The sequence below is a fragment of the Pleurodeles waltl genome, chromosome 2_1 (genome assembly GCF_031143425.1).
Source record: "Pleurodeles waltl isolate 20211129_DDA chromosome 2_1, aPleWal1.hap1.20221129, whole genome shotgun sequence".
Classification (NCBI taxonomy): Eukaryota; Metazoa; Chordata; class Amphibia; order Caudata; family Salamandridae; genus Pleurodeles; species Pleurodeles waltl.
In genome coordinates this window covers 121,626,741-121,648,650 of record NC_090438.1, presented here as the reverse complement: position 1 = coordinate 121,648,650, position 21,910 = coordinate 121,626,741, and the positions used below count along the sequence as shown (strand labels likewise).

General features: G+C 50.9%; 1 protein-coding gene across 1 annotated transcript in view; it reads left to right on the top strand.

Annotated features, from left to right (window-relative positions):
* Positions 1-21,526, top strand: part of CHRDL1 (chordin like 1) — a 632,262-nt gene extending 610,736 nt beyond the window's left edge. Inside the window, exon 11 of the mRNA XM_069211416.1 lies at positions 20,597-21,526. Coding sequence (XP_069067517.1) covers positions 20,597-20,727 — 131 coding nt within the window. The 3' untranslated portion in view covers positions 20,728-21,526. The remainder of the gene's footprint in view (positions 1-20,596) is intronic.
* The last annotated feature ends 384 nt before the right edge of the window (positions 21,527-21,910 follow it).

Genomic DNA, 21,910 nt, shown 5'->3' with positions numbered 1-21,910 from the left:
TAGAGAGGGAGGCCTTTGCTGTGGTCTGGGCACTGAAGAAGTTGAGGCCATACCTGTTTGGCACTCACTTCATTGTTCAGACAGACCACAAACCTCTACTTTGGCTAAAAAAATGAAAGGTGAAAACCCTAAATTATTGAGGTGGTCCATATCCCTACAGGGAATGGATTATACAGTGGAACATAGACCTGGGAGTACCCACTCCAATGCAGATGGACTCTCCAGATATTTCCACTTAGACAATGAAGACTCATCAGGTCATGGCTAGTCTTATTGTCCTTTGTTTGGGGGGGGGGGGGGGGTTGTGTAGGAAAGTACCATCTTGCCTGGCATGTTACCCCCATATTTCACTGTATATATGTTGTTTTAGTTGTATGTGTCACTGGGACCCTGCCAGCCAGGGCCCCAGTGCTCATAAGTGTGCCCTGTATGTGTTACCTGTGTTATGACTAACTCTCTCACTGAGGCTCTGCTAATCAGAACCTCAGTGGTTATGCTCTCTCATTTCTTTCCAAATTGTCACTAACAGGCTAGTGACCAATTTTACCAATTTACATTGGCATGCTGGAACACCCTTATAATTCCCTAGTATATGGTACTGAGGTACCCAGGGTATTGGGGTTCCAGGAGATCCCTATGGGCTGCAGCATTTCTTTTGCCACCCATAGGGAGCTCTGACAATTCTTACACAGGCCTGCCACTGCAGCCTGAGTGAAATAACGTCCACGTTATTTCACAGCCATTTTACACTGCACTTAAGTAACTTATAAGTCACCTATATGTCTAACCTTTACCTAGTAAAGGTTGGGTGCTAAGTTACTTAGTGTGTGGGCACCCTGGCACTAGCCAAGGTGCCCCCACATGGTTCAGGGCCAATTCCCTGGACTTTGTGAGTACGGGGACACCATTACACACGTGCACTACATATGGGTCACTACCTATGTGTAGCTTCACAATGGTAACTCCGAATATGGCCATGTAACATGTCTAAGATCATGGAATTGCCCCACCAATGCTATCCTGGTATTGGGGAGACAATCCCATGATTCCCTGGGTCTCTAGCACCTGACCCGGGTACTGCCAAACTGCCTTTCCCGGGGTTTCACTGCAGCTGCTGCTGCTGCCAACCCCTCAGACAGGTTTCTGCCCTCCTGGGGTCCAGCCAGGCTTGGCCCAGGAGGGCAGAACAAAGGACTTCCTCAGAGAGAGGGTGTTACACCCTCTCCCTTTGGAATAAGGTGTCAGGGCTGGGGAGGAGTAGCCTCCCCCAGCCTCTGGAAATGCTTTGATGGGCACAGATGGTGCCCATCTCTGCATAAGCCAGTCTACACCGGTTCAGGGATCCCTCAGCCCTGCTCTGGCGCGAAACTGGACAAAGGAAAGGGGAGTGACCACTCCCCTGACCTGCACCTCCCCTGGGAGGTGCCCAGAGCTCCTCCAGTGTGCTCCAGACCTCTTCCATCTTGGAAACAGAGGTGCTGCTGGTACTCTGGACTGCTCTGAGTGGCCAGGGCCAGCAGGTGACGTCAGAGACTCCTTCTGATAGGCTCCTTCAGGTGTTGCTAGCCTATCCTCTCTCCTAAGTAGCCAAACCTCCTTTTCTGGCTATTTAGGGTCTCTGCTTTGGGGAATTCCTTAGATAACGAATGCAAGAGCTCATCAGAGTTCCTCTGCATCTCTCTCTTCACCTTCTGCCAAGGAATCGACTGCTGACCGCGCTGGAAGCCTGCAAAACTGCAACAAAGTAGCAACGACGACTACTGCGACACTGTAACGCTGATCCAGCTGCCTTCTTGACTGTTTTCCTGGTGGTGCATGCTGTGGGGGTAGTCTGCCTCCTCTCTGCACTAGAAGCTCCGAAGAAATCTCCCGTGGGTCGACGGAATCTTCCCCCTGCAACCGCAGGCACCAAAGAACTGCATCACCGGTCCGCTGGGTCTCCTCTCAGCACGACGAGCGAGGTCCGTTGAACTCAGCAACTCTGTCCAAGTGACTTCCACAGTCCAGTGACTCTTCAGTCCAAGTTTGGTGGAGGTAAGTCCTTGCCTCCCCACGCTAGACTGCATTGCTGGGAACCGCGTGTTTTGCAGCTACTCCGGCTCCTGTGCACTCACCGAGGATTTCCTTCGTGCACAGCCAAGCCTGGGTCCACAGCACTCTAACCTGCATTGCACGACCTCCTGAGTTGTCCTCCGGCGGCGTAGGACTCTCTTGTGCAACTTCTGGTGAGCATCGTTTCACTCCACTTCATAGTGCCTGTTCCGGCACTTCTGTGGGTGCTGCCTGCTTCTGAGAGGGCTCCTTGTCTTGCTGGGCGCCCTCTCTGTCCCCTGACGCAATTGTTGACATCCTGGTCCCTCCTGGGCTACAGCAGCATCCAAAAACCCTAACCGCGACCATTGCAGCTAGCAAGGCTTGTTTGCGGTCTTTCTGCGGGAAAACACTTCTGCACGACTCTTAACAAAGTGGGACATCCATCCTCCAAAGGTAAAGTTTCTAGCCCTTGTCGTTCGTGCAGAATCCTCAGCTTCTACCATCCGGTGGCAGCTTCTTTGCACCCACGGCTGGCATTTCCTGGGCATCTGCCCACTCCCGACTTGATCGTGACTTTTGGACTTGGTCCCCTTCTTCCACAGGTACCTTCGTCTGGAAATCCATTGTTGTTGCATTGCTGGTGTTGGTCTTTCCTGCAGAATTCCCCTATCACGACTTCTGTGCTCTTTGGGGAACTTAGGTGCACTTTGCACCCACGTTTCAGGGTCTTTGGGTGGGCTATTTTTCTAACCCTCACTGTTTTCTTACAGTCCCAGCGACCCTCTACAAGGTCACATAGGTTTGGGGTCCATTCGTGGTTCGCATTCCACTTCTAGAGTATATGGTTTGTGTTGCCCCTATCCCTATGTGCCCCCATTGTATTCTATTGTGACTATACATTGTTTGCACTGTTTTCTATTGCTATTACTGCATATTTTGATATTGTGTACATATATCTTGTGTATATTTGCTATCCTCATACTGAGGGTACTCACTGAGATACTTTTGGCATATTGTCATAAAAATAAAGTACCTTTATTTTTAGTATATCTGTGTATTGTGTTTTCTTATGATATTGTGCATATGACACTAGTGGTACTGTAGGAGCTTCACTTTTCTCCTAGTTCAGCCTAAGCTGCTCTGCTAAGCTACCTTTTCTATCAGCCTAAGCTGCTAGACACCCCTCTACATTAATAAGGGATACCTGGGCCTGGTGCAAGGTGTAAGTACCCCTTGGTACTCACTACAAGCCAGTCCAGCCTCCTACAATCATGCAGGGTCACAAGGAACCAACGCCTCGCCACCGATGTCCCATCACCTCCCCTGCAACCGGACAGAACAGATGCCTCACCTCCCTGGCTGCAACCAGGAACTGATGCTGCACTGGCACTGGCGACAACTCATCCTTCCAACTCCGTGCTACTTCTTTGTTTCCTTGTTTACCAAATGTACTGTGCCTGTAGTCCGTCGACCCTGTGACCATCCCACACTCTTCCGCAAGTGGCATTGACCTGTTGGGAACGACTCCGGTACAACGTCGTAACAGCCCCAGTTAGAGCCATTTTGTTTCTAAGCGCTATGATAGGACTTAATCTTTCAAAATTCATAACTTTACCTGTGTACATTGGATTCTTGACAATTTGGACTTATTGTATTCAGATAAATATTATCTATTTTCCTAAACTGGGGTGGAGTACTTATTGTGGTGTTTTACTGTATTACTGTATTAGTTATTGCACTAATACTTTACACATTGCCTTCTAAGTTAAGCCTTACTGCTCAGTGCCAAGCTACCAAAGGGTGGGCACAGGATAATTTGGACTGTGTGTAACTTACCCTGACTAGAGTGAGGGTCCTTGCTTGGACAGGGGGTAACCTGACTGCCAACCAAAGACCCCATTTCTAACATTGGTGATCAGCGGTGAGGATAGGACTTGTATTTGTGCAGTGACATACAGTAGCTAAGTATTCCACTCCCTACCCACAGTTGAAGGTCAACTTGATTTTTTTAATGTCTTTTTGCAACTCCGTTTTTCCTGTAAATTTTGGACTGAAATCCTAACTCAACATGTCTCAGGCTGGGTCTCAAGCAGGAGATTTTGACCTAGCCCTGTTGAAGACATATAGGGGGTCATTCAGACCCCGGCGGGCGACGGGAACCGCCGAATGACCGCACCGCGGTCAAAAGACCGCGGCGGCCATTCTGTGTTTCCCGCTGGGCTGGCGGGCGACCGCCAGAAGGCCGCCCGCCAGCCCAGCGGGAAACCCCTTCCCACGAAGACGCCGGCTCCGAATGGAGCCGGCGTAGTGGGAAGGGTGCGACGGGTGCAGTTGCACCCGTCGCGAATTTCAGTGTCTGCAATGCAGACACTGAAATTCTATGTGGGGCCCGCTTACGGGGGCCCCTGCACTGCCCATGCTGTTGGCATGGGCACTGCAGGGGCCCCCAGGGGCCCCACGACACCCCTCACCGCCATCCTGTTCCTGGCGGTCGGAACCGCCAGGAACAGGATGGCGGTGAGGGGGTCGGAATCCCCCATGGCGGCGCAGCAAGCTGCGCCGCCATGGGGGATTCCTCAGGGCATCGGAAAACCGGGGGGACACCGCCGGTTTTCCTGTTCTGACCGCGGCCAAACCGCCACGGTCAGAATGCCCTGCGGGGCACCGCCAGCCTGTTGGCGGTGCTCCCACCAACTCCGGCCCCGGCGGTCCTTGACCGCCGGGGTCGGAATGACCCCCATACTGTCAAACAACTGAAAGGGTTCTGCAGGGATATGGGAGTACCCACCCCAGGTGCCTCCAGAAAGGAGGAATTTCAAATGGTGATGAGGGCCTGGGCCGAAGCCCATTCAGAGGAGGATGCTGAGGAGGAGGGTCCACAAGATGGCCCCTCAGAGGATTTCTCTCCATTAATGGATAATGTTACCACTGCAATTGTGCCCCCTGCCAATCCAGGGAGCTGTGTCTCTGATCAAAGCCTGACCTCAGAGGAAAGGAGAGAGAGTTTCAATTGCAAATCGCAAAATTAAAAATTGAGGCTCAACAGGAGGAAAGGAGGTCAGAAAGAGAATCCAAACAAGCTGAATGAAAGAGCAGCCAAGCAGATTGAAGCTGAGAGAGCTCTGGCTGAGAAAAAAACTTTTGTTAGCTCATGAACTGAGTCTCAAGGAGCTGGAGATCAATGCACGACAGTCTGAGTCCAGCAGTGGCGGTGGTAACATACATACACGACCTGGCGGAGAGAAAAAGGTTTGTATACCCAAGAGTGTGGTGCCCAGTTTTGTGGTGGGAGGTGATATTGACAAGTGGCTGGCTGCCTATGAAGTTGCACTAAGGGCTTATGGGGTCCCTGAAGGGCAATGGGGGGCTGCCTTATTTTTTTATGTACCACCAGAGGGGAGGGATACACTCCTTACACTAGACCCACGTGATCACTATAACTATGCTATCATGAAAACCGCTTTACTGGCCAAGTTTGGACAGACCCCTGAGAGATACCGTCAGAGGTTTAGGGACAGTACCAAACTTTCCACACGAACCTGGGTCGACTGTTTTGATTTCTCCAATAAGGCACTGAATGGTTGGGTACGGGGCACCAAGTAGATGATTACAAAGGGTTATATGACTTGATCCTGAGAGAGCATATGCTCAGTATTTCTTTTACAGAGTTGCGCCAGCACTTGGTAGACAGTAAGCTGACTGATCCCAGGAAGCTTGCTGAGGAGGCAGACCTCTGGGTTAGCACCAGAGTGTCCCGAAGGGTATCTGGGGGGGACACCCACAAAGGTGGTCAGGGTTCCCAACAGAAGAAAGAGGGGGGAGATAAACATACAGATAAGGAACTCTCAAAAGTCCCCCAAAAGAATTCCCAGGGACTGGGTGGCAACTATTCCTCTTCCAGATTTGGGAAAAAGACAGGGTATTTTGATAAATCATTAGGGAAATTCATCCCCAAATGCTTGGAGTGCTACCAGCATGGTCACTCTAAGGGCGACTCCCAGTGTTCCAAGAGAGCACCGTCCACTACCAGACAGACACCTGGGTTGACTAGTGTAGCGCTCGGGGGAGACAGACCCAGATAGCTTTGGGGAGCAGGCAGAGGTTTCCCTAGTGTCCCTGGGAGAAAGAGAAATGGTGCCCAAAGCCCACATGCCACAAAATACTTCCAAGTATAGGCAGTGGGTCACCATTGATGGGCAAAGGGTGGAGGCTCTGCTTGACACAGGAGCCAGTACGGCTACTGTCAAGAGTCAGCTGGTGTCAACGGAGCAGATAGTCCCTAATACATTCCACCAGGTCATAGTCGCTGACAATCGTGAGAGTCCCCTACCGGTGGCTCTGGTTCCCTTTGATTGGGGTGGGGTCTCTGGTACTCTGAAAGTAGCTGTGAGTCCTGCCATGCCTGTAGATTGTCTGTTAGGCAATGATCTTGAGCATACTGCCTGGAAGGAGGTAGAGCTCAGATCCTACCTGGAGATGTTAGGTTTGCCTGAGTGGGTCTGCATGACCATACGGTCCATGGCTGCCCAGGAAGGGAGTCAAGGGCATCTGGAGCCTGGAACAATGGCCTAGACAGCTGCAAAAAGGAAGGGCAAGAGGTGTGGGAAACCCGCCTCAAATGTTCCCAGTGGTGGACGGGGCCCCTGAGGAGGAGGAGGCCCCTGAGCCAACTGGGGAGGACATAGCTGACCTGGGTAACAAACCTGAACTTGCTGGCTGGCAAATAGAGGGTGGGCCAACCAGGGCAGAGTTCTGCAAGGCGCAGAAGGAATGCCCAACCCTTGAGGGTCTGAGGCGACAGGGCACAGCCCAAGCAGCAGGGGACGCCTCTGGCACTCACCATATTTACTGGGAGAATGATCTCCTTTAAAGTGAGCCTAAGGTTCCAGGTCCTGGGGCAGCACGTATACTGGTGGTCCCCCAGTGTTACTGGCCTTCCTACTGGGTCTGGCTCACGACATCCCCCTGGCAGGACACCTGGGCCAAGACAAGACCTTTAACAGGCTTGTCACCCACTTCCATTGGCCCAAAATGAGGATAGCCTCAGATAATTTCTGCAGAGCTTGCCCCACCTGCCAGGCTAGTGGGAAGACAGGGAAACAGCTTAAGGCTCCCCTGCTTCCACTTCCGGTAGTTGGCACCCCCTTTGAAAGGGTGGGCATCGACATTGTTGGTCCCTTGGACCCCAAAACAGCCTTGGGCAACAGGTTTATCCTGGTTTTGGTGGACCATGCCACCTGCTATCCAGAGGCAATCCCTCTGAGAACATTGACTGCACCGGTTGTGACCAGAGCCATGTTGGGAATATTTACCCGTGTGGGATTCCCTAAGGAGGTTGTGTCTGACAGGGGCACAAATTCATGTCTGCGTACAGGAAGTCCATGTGGAATGAGTGTGGGGTGACCTACCGGTTTACCACCCCTTATCATCCTCAATCCCATGGGCTTGTTGAGAGATTCAACAAGACCCTGAAGGGCATGATTAGTGGCCTGACTGAAGCCATAAGGCGTAAGTGGGACATCCTCTTACCGTGCCTGTTGTTTGCTTACAGAGAGGTTCCCCAGAAAGGGGTGGGGTTCAGCCCCTTCGAGCTTCTCTATGGTCACCCTGTCAGGGGACCCCTAAGCATTTGTTAAAGAGGGCTGGGAGAAAGCTCCCAAGACACCAGTCAAGAGGTGATGAAGGAGTGGTACGACCGGAAGGCCACTCTGGTTGAGTTCTCACCTGGAGACAAGGTTTGGGTGATGGAGCCAGTGGAGCCTAGTGCTCTCCAGGACCGCTGGACTGGCCCTTTGAAATTAAGGAGCGGAAGGGGGAGGCCACTTACCTAGTGGACCTCAAGACCCCTAGGCACCCCCTAAGGGTTCTCTATCACAACAGACTCAAACCTCACTTTGAGAGGTCTGAGGTCAGTATGTTCCTGGTCACAGATGAGGGCATGGAAGAGGAGAGTGAACCTCTCCCCGACCTCCTCTCTGCAAAAGAAGATGATGGGTCTGTAGGGGGTGTCATTCTATCTGACTCCCTGACTCTAAGACAGAAAGGAGACTGCTATGAGCTGTTAGAACAGTTCTCTTCCCTGTTCTCCCTTACTCCTGGACTTACCCATTTATGTGTTCATGATATTGACACAGGAGACAGTCCCCCTGTAAAGAACAAAATTTACAGGTTATCAGATAAGGTCAAGGCCAGCATCAAGGAGGAGGTCTCCAAGATGTTGACCTTAGGGGTTATTGAGAAATCCAGCAGTCCCTGGGCCAGCCCTGTGGTGCTGGTCCCTAAGGCTACTGACCCCGGTGCCAAGCCAGAACTCCGGTTCTGCGTGGACTACCGGGGTCTCAATTCAGTCAAACGGACTGACGCTCACCCCATCCACCGAGCTGATGAGCTCGTTGACAGACTAGGCGCTGCCAAATTCCTGAGTACGTTTGATCTTACATCAGGATACTGGCAGATCGCCCTGACTGAGGGGGCTAAAGAGATATCTGCATTTTCCACACCTGGTGGCCATTACCAGTTCCAGGTGATGCCGTTTGGGTTGAAAAATGCCACCGCTACCTTCCAACGGTTGGTAAACGGGGTCCAAGCTGGCAAGGATGCCTACTGTGCATCCTACCTGGATGACATAGATGTCTATAGTTCCAGCTGGGAGGAACACCTGCTCCACCTCAAGGAGGTGCTTCAGGCTCTGCGACAGGCAGGCCTGACCATCAAGGCTAGTAAGTGCCAGATTGGGCAGGGTTCCGTGGTGTTCATGGGACACCTAGTAGGTGGTGGCAAGGTGCAGCCACTCCAGGACAAGATTGAAACCATCAAGGCCTGGCAACCACCTAGAACACAGACTGAAGTGAGAGCCTTTTTAGGCCTCACTGGATACTACCACAGATTCGACAAGGGCTATGGTACCATTGTGTCACCCTTCACAGTACTCACTTCCAAGAAACAACCTAGGTTGGTGAATTGGACAAAGGCTTGTCAGAAAGCCTTTGATTCTCTGAAGGAAGCCATGTGCACAGCCCCTGTGCTCAAGGCCTCTGACTACTCCCAGGAATTTATTGTGCAGACAGACGCTTTAGAGCATGGCATAGGGGCTGTTCTAGCACAGCTAAATGAGGAGGGCTCAGACCAACCAGTAGCCTTTATCAGCAGAAGGCTATTACCACGGGAACAGAGGTGGAGTGCTATTGAGGAGAAGCATTTGCTGTGGTCTGGGCACTGACGAAGTTAAGACCCTACCTGTTTGGGACTCACTTCCGGGTTCAGACAGACCACAGGCCCCTCAGATGGCTCATGCAGATGAGGGGTGAGAATCCAAAACTCTTGAGGTCGGCCATTTCTCTACAGGGGATGGACTTTATGATGGAGCATCACCCGGGGATTGACCACGCCAACGCTGATGGTCTCTCCAGATACTTCCGCCTTAGCGATGAGAGCTCCCAGGAGGTTGGGTAGCTCTCCCCACTTTCAGCTGGGGGGGACACATGTTAGACCTGACAGCCATAGGGTGGTCACCCTTAACTTTTTGCCTGCCTCCCTCCACTTTTTGGACACTGTTTGTGCTGGTTTTTAGACTCTGCGCACTTTACCACTGCTAACCAGTGCTAAAGTGCATATGCTCTCTCCCTTTAAACATGGTAACATTGGATCATACCCAATTGGAATATTTAATTTACTTATAAGTCCCTAGTAGGAGGCACTATATGTGCCCAGGGCTTTTAGATTAAATGCTACTAGTGGGCCTGCAGCACTGTTTGTGCCACCCACTTAACTAGCCCCTTAACCTTGTCTCAGGCCTGCCATTGCAAGGCATGTGTGTGCAGTTTCGCTGCTAATTGGACTTGGCATTTAAAAGTACTTGCCAAGCCTAAAACTCCCCTTTTTCTACATATACGTCACCCCTAAGGTGTGACCTAGGTAACCCCTAGGGCAGGGTGCTGTCTAGATAAAAGGCAGGACATGTACCTGTGTAGTTTACATGTCCTGGTAGTGTAAAACTCCAGGAGCAGCAGGGGACCAGCAGCCGGGACCCCCGGTGGGTGCCCCTTTTTCATTTGCGGACCGGCGGAGAGACACCCCCCCCTCAAAAAGGTCCTGTGGGGCCACAACAGGAAGCCTGTGGTGTAATCAAGGGGTGACAGCAATTCGGGGGTGGAGGGGGGATCCGCTCCCTGAGCCCCCTACCTGCTGCTGACAGCCCCAGAAACTGCCGGGCGGCTGAGGACCCGGTCGCGATTGACGCGCCCTCCCCAGGAGGCCGCAGCCGCCGTCTCCCCCTGACACGGGGACCTGAACTTAATCCGGAGAGCCGGACGGCGAGGTGGGTTTACGGCGACTGGGGGGGCTGATACCGGGGGGACTGGGAGCCCTCACCTGGTACCTGGGCTGCCCATGCCCCCCCCTTCCCCATCGCGGATTCCCCCTCCCGCCCATGTGGCGGGGCAAAGGACGCTGGATGAGTGCCTACCGCGGACCCCTGGGGGTGCCCCCCTCCCCCATGCTCGATGGCGTGGCGCGCTTCCCCCCGGAGAAGACCCTGGGACTGCAGGTAGATGTCGATACCACTACAGACGGGCACGTGTAGGGCCGGATTGGATCAGGACAAGTAATATCTCACGTTAAATGGCGCGACTTGCAGTACAAGCGTGGAACTGCTCTAAAAAATTTGAGCGCGCCCGGAACTTACTAGGCGCGCACACACGGGAACAACACTCTTCCGCCTCACATTGACAGAGGATCCAGGGCCTGGAGTTGGCTGCCGGCCAGAGGGCTAGCGAGGGCGTGTGGACCTTGCCCCCCTCCTCGTCCCCCGCCCCCCTCCCGCCTGCGCTGGTCGGGGGGCCTGGCGACGGGAGATCCCTGGCCGCCTGAGCAAGATCTCACCTTGAAGATCACCAGGAGGGCCGAAACCTCAAGAATCGAAGCGCACACCGGCGCTGACCCGAGGGGACATACAGCCCCCCCTGCTTGAACAGCCCAGGGAACGTGGGTGAACGCGTGGGTGCAGGAGGAACCAGGACACACCAGATAAGACAAAATGGCCGGGAGGTCCAAATCAGTGAAAAGCCAGGACCGGAACACGCATGGCCAGGCACCTGGCGATCAACAACTTATGCCCACCCTGCACTCGCTGGAATCCACACTCCTGGCCCACTCCTCGCAATTCGAGAAAGTACTACAGGCAATCATGGACACTAAAACCTCACTGGAGAGCTGGATAGACACGGTGTCGCAAGATCTGAAAATTCTCAGAGTAGACCACCGCAAATTATCCGAAAAAGTGTTAGACAACGGAAGAGGCGCTAAGCGAACTGGCTCCCACAGTAGCGGATAACCAAAAACAAATTCTCCGCCTGGATACAGAAGTAAAGACACTGCTGAGAAGAGCAGAAGAGACGGAGGGCAGGTCCCGCCGCAACAACATACGGTTTCTCGGATTTCCTGAAAAATCACTGGATCAAAATTCAGAGCTCCTGCTGGAACACTGGTTAATTAAAGAGGTCCTGAATGGAGTCCCATCAAAATTCTTTTCAGTGGAAAGAGCACACAGGATCCCCGGACGCCCCCCAGTGCCGGGTCAACCCCCAAGACCGTTGATAGCCAGGTTCCTAAATTTTAGAGACTGTGATGCGATACTGCAACAGTTTCGCAACAAAGGCCCATTCAGGTACGAGGATTCGACTGTTCACGCTTATCCAGACTTCACTCAAGAAGTGCAAAGGCAACGCAACTCCTTCGCCCTAATAAAGCAACGCCTCCGTGAACATGATATAAAGTACGCATTATTATTTTCCGCCAAATTACGTGTATTAACAGATGAACGCACCCACGTGTTCACCTCAACGGAGGACGCCTGGACGTGGATGCATGCTAGGGGCATCGCCCACCCCCGCGAAGCAACCGGCACCATCGAGAACTGGTCAACGACAACGTCACGGAAACGATCCAAGAGGCGCCCCAGAGGTCAACCCACGGAGAAACAGGCTGCAGAAGAGAGAGCCAGGGCCCTAAAAGAAACTCCCCTGCTAACACAGAATTCCTTCGAGACTCTCAGGACCCACCCGGAGGAAGGCTCGGAGTCGTACTCGATTAGCTCGGATTCCACATTAACGGAGGCACTGAGGGGCCCGGAGCTTACCCCCAGGACCGCGGACACACTCTGAACGAACACCACCGACCCACCCCCCCAGAGGGACCGACCGCCACAGCTGGAGAGTAGAACTGAACTTTGCGAGCCCCACTGGAAGTGGGTGGTTATATCATCCGAAATAATGTATCCTTATTTCTCTACTCCTGGAGATAACTCCTTTACTCATACTGTGCGTAATTAGCGGCGGAGCGCGGCGGGGGGGGATGGATAGCCGCGCCCTGGGAGAGCCCTAACTCACCCGCAGACCGTGTCTGCAGAAGGATGCGAGCCCCTACAATGAGCCGCACCCGGATAGTATTATTGCTCCCGCAGATATCCATATGGACACAGTTTAGCTCGCACCTCAAATGGGTGTGTAGCTTGTTGCAAGTTTACAGTTGGGGACGGGATCCAGTTGGGGAGGGAAAGAGGGTAACTACTAGTTTGTACACTACAGGTCTGCTCACAACACAGGACATGCAGCCGGGGGTGTGGGGCTCACCCGCTGGGGTGACGGGGGCGGGGGAGACCGACTGGGCCATATCGGGGGGCAGAGTGCCAGATACACTTTTACAAAATGAACATGGCCCAACCTATAGCCTATAGCACACACACATATGACATAGTCACCTGGAATGTCAGGGGACTCGGGACCCCAAGCAAAAGGTCTAGGGTGCATGCACGACTAAAACGCCATGGCACACATATCGCAATCCTACAAGAAACCCACCTGCGGACCCAGATCTGCAGGACTTGTGTAGTAAATGGGGAGGACAGATTGTGGGCACATCCTACTCAACCTTCGCCAGGGAGGTCCTCATATGGATAGCAGGGAATGTCCCCTTTCTCCAAACATCACACAAGATAGATCTGGAAGGCAGGTATGTGGTAGTGGAGGGTAAATTAGACGGCAAACAACTATCAATTATAGGGGTATATGGCCCCAATAGCGCGCTGCCCGAGTTCCTGTGCACGCTCACCCCAGCATTATTAGTGAACCCCGAAACCCCCGCCATATGGGGTGGAGACTTCAACTGCACGCCGGACCCAGCACTGGACAGGTCTAACTCCCCCACACACCCAACAGCTAATAGATATCCCAGACGCCCATTGCCAACATGGGCCAGTGATATGGGCCTCCATGATATATGGCGCATGAAGCACCCACAACACAGGGAATATTCATTCTACTTATTGTGGGGCACTCAGGAAATCTGCACAGTAACCAGTGGGATTGAATACCTAGCCAAGACACTATCGGATCACTCACCGCTTAAAATAACTCTGGACTGGGGCAGGAAGCGTCAGGTGATCCCAACATGGAGGCTACAAGCGGAAGCTTTACACGACCCAGCATTCACAGACACACTGAGAGCAGCGCTAAAACAGTACTGGGAATCAAATACCGGCACCACAAACTTAAGAGCGGTGGAGTGGAACGCACACAAAGTAGTAATCCGCGGGCATTGTATCTCCACTACATGGGGGGTGAGACGTACAGTCCATGCAGAGGTCAGCAAGCTGGAGAAGAAACTAAGAGCACTAGAAAATGCAGTAGCCCGCAATGAAACGCCATACACGTCACTAAAGGATGCGCGCGCAGAATATGCAACCGCCGACGCCACTTTACGCCTTCATGATCACAAATACCACCTGACTAGACTACAATCGGAAGGCGACAGATCAGGTAGGCTACTTGCATGGCTCCTGCGTGAGGACCGGCAGTGCTCTCCAATCGAGGCAATAGGGGTAGGCGCAGGCGCACTGGCTACCACGCAGGTAAAAATAAATGATGCGTTTAGGGAATACTATACACAATTACACACCAAAAGCACATCATGCTCTCCCCAACAGCTCGGGTCCTTTCTAGCAGACTCTTCCCTGCCCCAACTTACGCACACCGATAGGGAGATACTAGAGGCCCCCATCACACTAGAAGAACTCAACAAGGCCCTTGAACAACTACCTAGGAATAAAGCCCCAGGGACAGATGGCCTGCTATCAGAATACTACTCTGCTTTTGTGACACACCTTAACGCACACCTCCTAAAAGTGATTGAAGAAGCAGGGATCAACGGGATTCTGCCCCCCACAATGAGGGAGGCAATGATAGTGGTCCTCCCGAAGCAGGGGCGTGACCCACTGACGTTAAGTCCTACAGACCTCTTTCTCTGCTAAACCTAGACTGCAGGATACTCGGTAAAATCCTGGCCAACAGGCTAGCTCCTTACATGCCCATTCTGGTACATGAGGATCAGAATGGATTCATCCCGAAACGCAACACCTTCCTCAACATCCGGAGGCTGATAAGTGTAATGGGCGACACTCCCCCGACCGCATTCGAGGAAGCGGTGATATCACTCGATATAGAAAAAGCGTTTGATACATTAGAATGGGACTTTCTGTTTGCCAGCATGCAGCTAATGGGTATCGGCCCAAAATTTACATGCTGGGTTCGCATTCTGTACACTGCCCCACAGGCCAGGGTGAAAACGGGAGGAGTCATATCAGAGAGCTTCTCGATCAGCAGGGAAACAAGGCAGGGATGCCCCCTATTCCCCCTCCTATTTGCTTTAGCGATGGAACCACTCGCCGCACGCGTCCGTGCAAAAAAAGAAGAATGGGGGGTGGCAAGGAGCGGCACTCTCCACGCCATATCATTATACGCAGACGATGCCTTGATATACATACGTAGAGCGGAGGAGCTGCTGCCCCCGGTGATGTCGCTGCTGTCTGAGTTCGGAGGGATCTCCGGATTAATAGTTAATTGGGGGAAATCCTGCATATTCCCACTAGCCAGCTGGCCCCCAGCGAGGCAGGAGAGCGCCCCGTCAGGCCACCTAAAATGGTGCTTTGACACATTTAAATACCTAGGGGTCAACGTCTATCATAGAGCAGAAGACTTTAGGGATGGTAATCTGGGGAAAGCGGTGACCTCTGCAAAGAGCTCAGTACACTTCTGGAATAAATTACCACTCTCACCACTGGGTAAAGTCGCCATAGCAAACATGCTGATATTACCTAGACTGCTGTATTACTTCGCGGCCCTGCCAATTATTATCCCCAAAAGCTTTTTCAACAGTTTGAACTCCACCCTACTGCAACTGGTGTGGGGCGAGGGCAGAAGGCGGGTCGCACTCACCACGCTGCATCATCCGGTGGCTACGGGCGGGCTGGGCACCCCAAACTTTGAGCTCTACTCCGCTGCCGCACAGCTGCAGTGGATCTTAAATTGGCTACATAGACCCAGCTCAGCAGAAACTATCTGGATGAAATCCCGACTTCAGGGAGTCCCCCTGCTTGTATGGCTGATGGATAAGCAAACCAAAAGCACATGCGAAAACCCACTGATGACAGCGGCACACGCATGCTGGAAGAAGTATATTCAAAAGGACGCCAAAAATCTTCCCTACTCACCGCTTCTCCCACTAGAACGGCTCCCCGGGTGGGTGGAAGCCGGTTCACATTCGCCCACAATCTGGACAGATGCGGGCATAAATGCAGTGGGAGACTGCTTCGAGGAAGGAAAATTAATGTCCTTCAAAGCCATACAGGCCCTTACAGAGATCAGCCCGGGGCAATTCCTGGCATACCACGCAATATGTCATTCAATCAGGAAAACATGGGCATCCGGAGACCTAGAGCCAAATACCTCAGCAACCCTACACCATATGCTGAACTGGGACCCCCAGGAAAAAGCAGTCTCAAATTTATATAAACTTCTGAACAGACCCCCGGAATCCAATCTGAAGAAAGCTTGGGAGAGGTGGAACGCTGCATTGCCTACCCCGATCTCAGAGACAGAATGGCCAAAAGCTCTGAGCAACACACGTGAGGTCTCAAGAAACCCCAGATTCCGATACACACAGTTTAATTACCTACATCAGACATACCTGGCGCCAGCCAGGATTAAACGTATGTTCCCCGAGACGGACCCAGCCTGCCCCAGATGCAAAACACCAGCAGTACAGTTCTACCACATGGTTTGGGAGTGCCCGCGGATACAAGGGGAATGGGCTGGGGTGGTTACAGCATTATCTGAAATGACGGGGCTCAACCTGGATGCGAATCCCAAGTCCTGCCTACTCGGCCTCAGGACAAGGACGAAAAGAAACAAACATGTGCACAAGTTCGTAGATTTAGCTTATGCAATGTACAAAAGACTGATAGCGATGAACTGGAAGGCCCCCAACACACCCGACCTGAAAGCCTGGCTTACCCTCACGCTTCGCTGGGCCCGCGCTGAGCACCAGGTATTAATAAACCTAGCACGAAGGGGACTGCGACAAGCGGGCTGTGAAGCTTGGGGCACTTTAGTCTCCAGACTAGAGGCCAAAAACGATGAAAGACCCCCTTGAACCGCAGACAGCCGTGATCACCTAAACGGCTGCGGGCCTAGACCTGGCAATAATGCAGCATTACACCAGGGAAAGCATACACACCTGTCATCAACGCCTCGTCCCCACTGACAGCACATCAAACCCCCCAAGTGCACACATGCCAAACAGCACCAACAGGCCACCACGCCCAACCAATAGACACTAGTGCCATGGCTCACCGCGCCACATCCTCCCCCTCCTCCCCCCCCTCGTCTCCTATTCCCCCCCTCCCCACACGGCAGTGGGGGCCCCCGCCTCTAGCGGCAATAGAGCCTTACCACAATAGAACGCCCTAAACCTCTACGTCGGCAAAATCCGGAAATATTGATCAGACTGTGCAGACCTGGAAGTGTACGCAAGTTCTTAGTTGTTTGTTAACTTTAACATGGGAGAGCCTGGCTAGTTACTGTAATCAACAACATCCTGCTATTGATGACATCTGTATGCAATGCAATGTGTGGCTCTCTTGAAAACTCAATAAAAACATGTTTAAAAAAAAAAAAAAAAAAATTAGAAATGCCACTTTTAGAAAGTGAGCATTTCTCTGCACTTAAATCTTTCTGTGCCTTACAATCCACATCTGGCTGGATTTAGTTGACAGCTCCTTGTGCATTCACTCAGACACACCCCAAACACAGGATACTCAGCCTCACTTGCATACATCTGCATTTTGAATGGGTCTTCCTGGGCTGGGAGGGTGGAGAGCCTGCTCTCACACAAAGGACTGCCACACCCCCTACTGGGACCCTGGCAGACAGGATTGAACTGAAAGGGGACCTGGTGCACTTCTAAGCCACTCTTTGAAGTCTCCCCCACTTCAAAGGCACATTTGGGTATAAAATCAGGGGCTCTGCCCTACCACCTCAGACACTTCCTGGAGAAGAAACTTGTGACCAGAACCTGCATCCTGCCAAGAAGACCTGCCTGGCTGCCAAAAGGACTCACCTGACTGCTTTCTCTGAAGGACTGCTGCCTTGCTGTTGCCCTGCTGCCTTGCTGCTCCCTGGCTGTGGTGAAGAAGTGCTCTCCAAGGGCTTGGATATAGCTTGCCTCCTGTTCCCTGAAGTCTCAGTACTAAAAAGACTTCTCTCTTGCAACTGGACTCCTTGTGCGGCAAAATTTAGACGCACAGCTGACTAAAAACGACGCACAGACTGTTCCGCAGTGAAAAATTCACTGCACGCCAAACCGGGACAACGCCGCTCGACTTCGCAAGGAAAAGATCGACGCGGTGCCTGTGGTGCGACCGGAACTTCGACGCGCGGCCCACCAGATCGACACACAGCCGACTTGGGACAATGCCACCCGACTTCCAGAGAAATCGACGCAGCGCCTGCCGTGAGGGAGAAATTTCCCTGCACCGCCCACTGGAACAACGCAGAGCTTGCCACGCACAGACCCGGGGCGTCTGAAAACCGCGCAACCTGAAGAGTATCCAGGACCGAGCACCAGAAATCGACACCCAGCCGTCCCTGCATGGAAACTAAACAATGCATCGACCGTGTGCGGCCCGAGAAATTGATGCACACCCCTTTGTTTCCACACTTCTCCTCCTCTGCGGCCCTTTGCAGAGATTGTTTACTCAAACCAGGTACTTTGTGCTTGAAAGAGACTTTGGGGTGATTCTAACTTCGGCGGGCGGCGGAGGCCGCCCGCCGAAGTTCCCCCACCAAAATACCGCTCCGCGGTCGAAAGACCGCTGAGGGTATTTTGGGATTTGCCCTGGGCTGGCGGGCGGCCGCCAAAAGGCCGCCCGCCAGCCCAGGGCAAATCAACCTTCCCACTAAGATGCCGGCTCAGAATTGAGCCGGCGGAGTGGGAAGGTGCGACGGGTGCAGTTGCACCCGTCGCGTATTTCAGTGTCTGCTAGGCAGACACTGAAATACTTTGTGGGGCCCCCAGGGGCCCCGCGGCACCCCCTACCGCCATCCTGTTCCTGGCGGGCGAACCGCCAGGAACAGGATGGCGGTAGGGGGTGTCAGAATCCCCCATGGCGGCGGGATTCTAAGGGCAGCGGTAAACCGGCGGGAGACCGCCGGTTTACCCTTTCTGACTGCGGCCAAACCGCCGCGGTCAGAATGCCCTGCGGGGCACCGCCGGCCTGTCGGCGGTGCTCCCGCCGACCCTGGCCCCGGCAGTCTGAGACCGCTGGGGTTAGAATGAGGGCCTTTGTTTGCTTTTAAAAGACTTAAGACATTTTATATCACTTTTCAGTGATATCTTTACATTTTCTTATTGCATCTTTGATCGTTTTTGACCTGCAAATATCCAGATAAATATTATATATTTTTCTAAACACTGTGTAGTGTATTTTTGTGGTGCTATATGTTGTTATTGTATGATTTATTGCACAAATACTTTACACATTGCCTTCTAAGTTAAGCCTGACTGCTCAGTGCCAAGCTACCAGAGGGTGGGCACAAGATAATTTGGATTGTGTGTGACTTACCCTGACTAGAGTGAGGGTCCTTGCTTGGACAGGGGGTAACCTGACTGCCAGCCAAAGACCCCATTTCTAACACCCTTCCATTTTAGCTGCTACAGATATGAACCTGTGGCTGGTTATACTGTTTGAATCACTCAAGTAGAAAGGAATAACAAAAGACTTTCTCCAGTGATAATGAAAATAAACAGATGCTTCTCACGATATCATTTGGCAAAATGTTGTCCTGCCACAATATTGTATGCCGAATATCGAATATCACAATATTGTGCAGATAATGAGATACAGTAAGTTCATAATTACCATCCCTAGCTCCATGTGTATGTACTTAGGAAATAGGTAGGTATATGAAGGTAAGTACGGATTTACTATTCTTAACTCTCCAACTATGTACTTTTAAGATTTATATCGGCAAGGTACGTAGCCATCAGGGCCCAGATATATGAGAGCTTTGCATCAAGTTTGCATTACTGTTGCAACACCAACCTGAGGCAAAGTTTTAAGGTGGGCTTTACCTTCCAATGCTAATCTGGATTTGCATTGGATAGTATTCCAAAGTAATGCAATTACTTTGCATCCAGGGGTGTTCCATGAGTAGTGCATTGGTGTTAGCATGCAATCACCCATAGGTTTTGACACAAATCTCTTTCCTCAAATTTTTGTTGACAGATATTTGTGCCAAAATCCTACACCTCCTCGAGGCAGGTGTAATGTTTTCATTTTTCCTAGTTTGCCTTCTACAGCACAAATACAAAGTGGGAAAAGCCTTAAAGCTGAGTTGTTATACAGGAAGAGATGCCTTGAGTACAAAGTCTATGCTTTAGAGAAAGCAGACACCCTTGCACTATGGCACAAGGGTGTCTGTGTTGGTGCCTGGGTGCCATAAGTGTGCCAGCACAGGAGAGAGGAGAACAGTGCCACATCATACTAGATATGACGCTGCTCTGCTCTCTCGTTCACGCAACATAACACTGCACCTTTTGTTGCAACTGTGTAACTTTAGCTGCTGACCTGTTTTGTGTGATTTCCTAATAAATCTGGCCCCGAGTTAATAAGAACAAATCTACCCTTACCACCATGAGTTTGTCGTTGACAATAGCCTCAATCCAATATTTTTGCAGGAGGAGAGTTAAGCTTAATTTGTTTTGTAGAATTGTACGGAGCCTTTTCACATATGCATTTTAAAGTAGTTACAGTAGTATTCCTGGTAGTATCCTGGAGTACTTTTAAATACCTTAAATACCTTTGTGAATCTTCCTAAAACAACTAAAATGTGAATAAAATGGGAACATTTGAGTAATAGTCATGCAAAATTAGTACAATCAGAAAAGACTGTGCACTTTTACTAATAAGAAGTTGGACGGGCTAGTAAGAATATGTGAAAACATACTCCTGTGGTATTACTTCAGATACTCATAAATGCTTTTGTGAATAAACCCCATGATAAACACATTTCTTAAGAGAAACGCAAAGCTTGGTGACTTTCAAACAATAAAGGGTCAAACTGATTGCAGAATAGATTTGACTAATAATAATCATAAAAAAGAATGCTTTTACATGAATATATTCCCTAGGCTCTGCACAAACCCTCTCTCCTTTATCTTTACTTTGAAGGCCAATGGAAAATCTTCAGTGAGGGCGAAGCTGAAATCAGCGAACTGTGTGAAACCAGGGTGTGCAGGACAGAGCTGGAGGACCTGGTGAGGATTCTGTACCTGGAGAAGCCGGACAAAAGCCATTGCTGATGGGGCTGAGAGTGAAGGAACGAGAAGGCCCAAGTGGAAAAGACGAATCTACAGCTGGACTGCTGGTGGCCAAGATCTGAGTGTTGCCTGAAAGCCAGAACTATCGAGCAGTCCATCACAACATCTGTGCAGATAAACCTGGGGATTCAAATATAGTGGTTTGTGAAGCCCATGGATTTAAGTTCCATGAGGCGCTATATCCAATTTGGAAAATCACTACAGCTTCCTGCTCTGCTACAACGCTAATACATTAACCACGTGTCTGGCTGGAGACTAATATATACGTTATAACAAGGGACAGTCAATTTAAAAAAAAGCCATTTATATTGCTTTCAAGGGTACTCAGTTTTACAAAATGAGCTTGATATGTACAGATTTCTAAAAAAAAGACTTTTGTTTTTCTAAAGCAAATGGATCAGTAATTTGTATTAAGAAAAAGAGATGGGAAACCCTACTAAAATGCTTAGATTTCTCACATGTTGTACAGCAAGTAAAACAGTAGGGCAAATGTTGAATGTTTCAGCAGGAATTTCGGTTGCTTCATAAAGTTTGCATCGAATGCCTGTTTTTACCGAGGCAAAATGACCACGGAAAACGTGGTTGTTGCCTGAGATAAGGTTGCGTCTAATTCTTGACTGCTTTTTTGACTTTGTACAGTTTGACATAGAACATTATAGATGCTCCTGAGATGCTGATAGTATTGCAGAACCTCAAACGTGCTTAAGTGCGTATACAGTTAAGCACAACAAAATCAGCATAGTATATTTCTGCATACAGAAATAAACACCAAATTGCATTTGCTCTGTGTAACTTTTTAGCTTTGTTTGTCCTCCGTATTTTCGTAGAAAAAAACGGAATTACTTCTGCCCTTAACAGGATTATTTCTGCCAAACTTGTTTATGGTTAAAAACACTCACAGTAAGGATTATGATCTCCCACAAACGTTGCCACGTTTTGCAGATAGGGCTACGCTGCTACACCACAAACCTGTTCATGTTAGCAGTAGGTTTCCCGGCCGAGCTTGGAGGAATTTTCTGTGTATGTGTAGGGCTGTGTTATTCCAGACTTGGGTGTGATTTACTCAGGAATTCCCAGAAATAAAACAAGCTTTCTAATGAAAAAAGATATGTGAAACAGTCCCATGAGTAGATATGTCTCACTCTCGAAAGTTCATCAGTAGAAC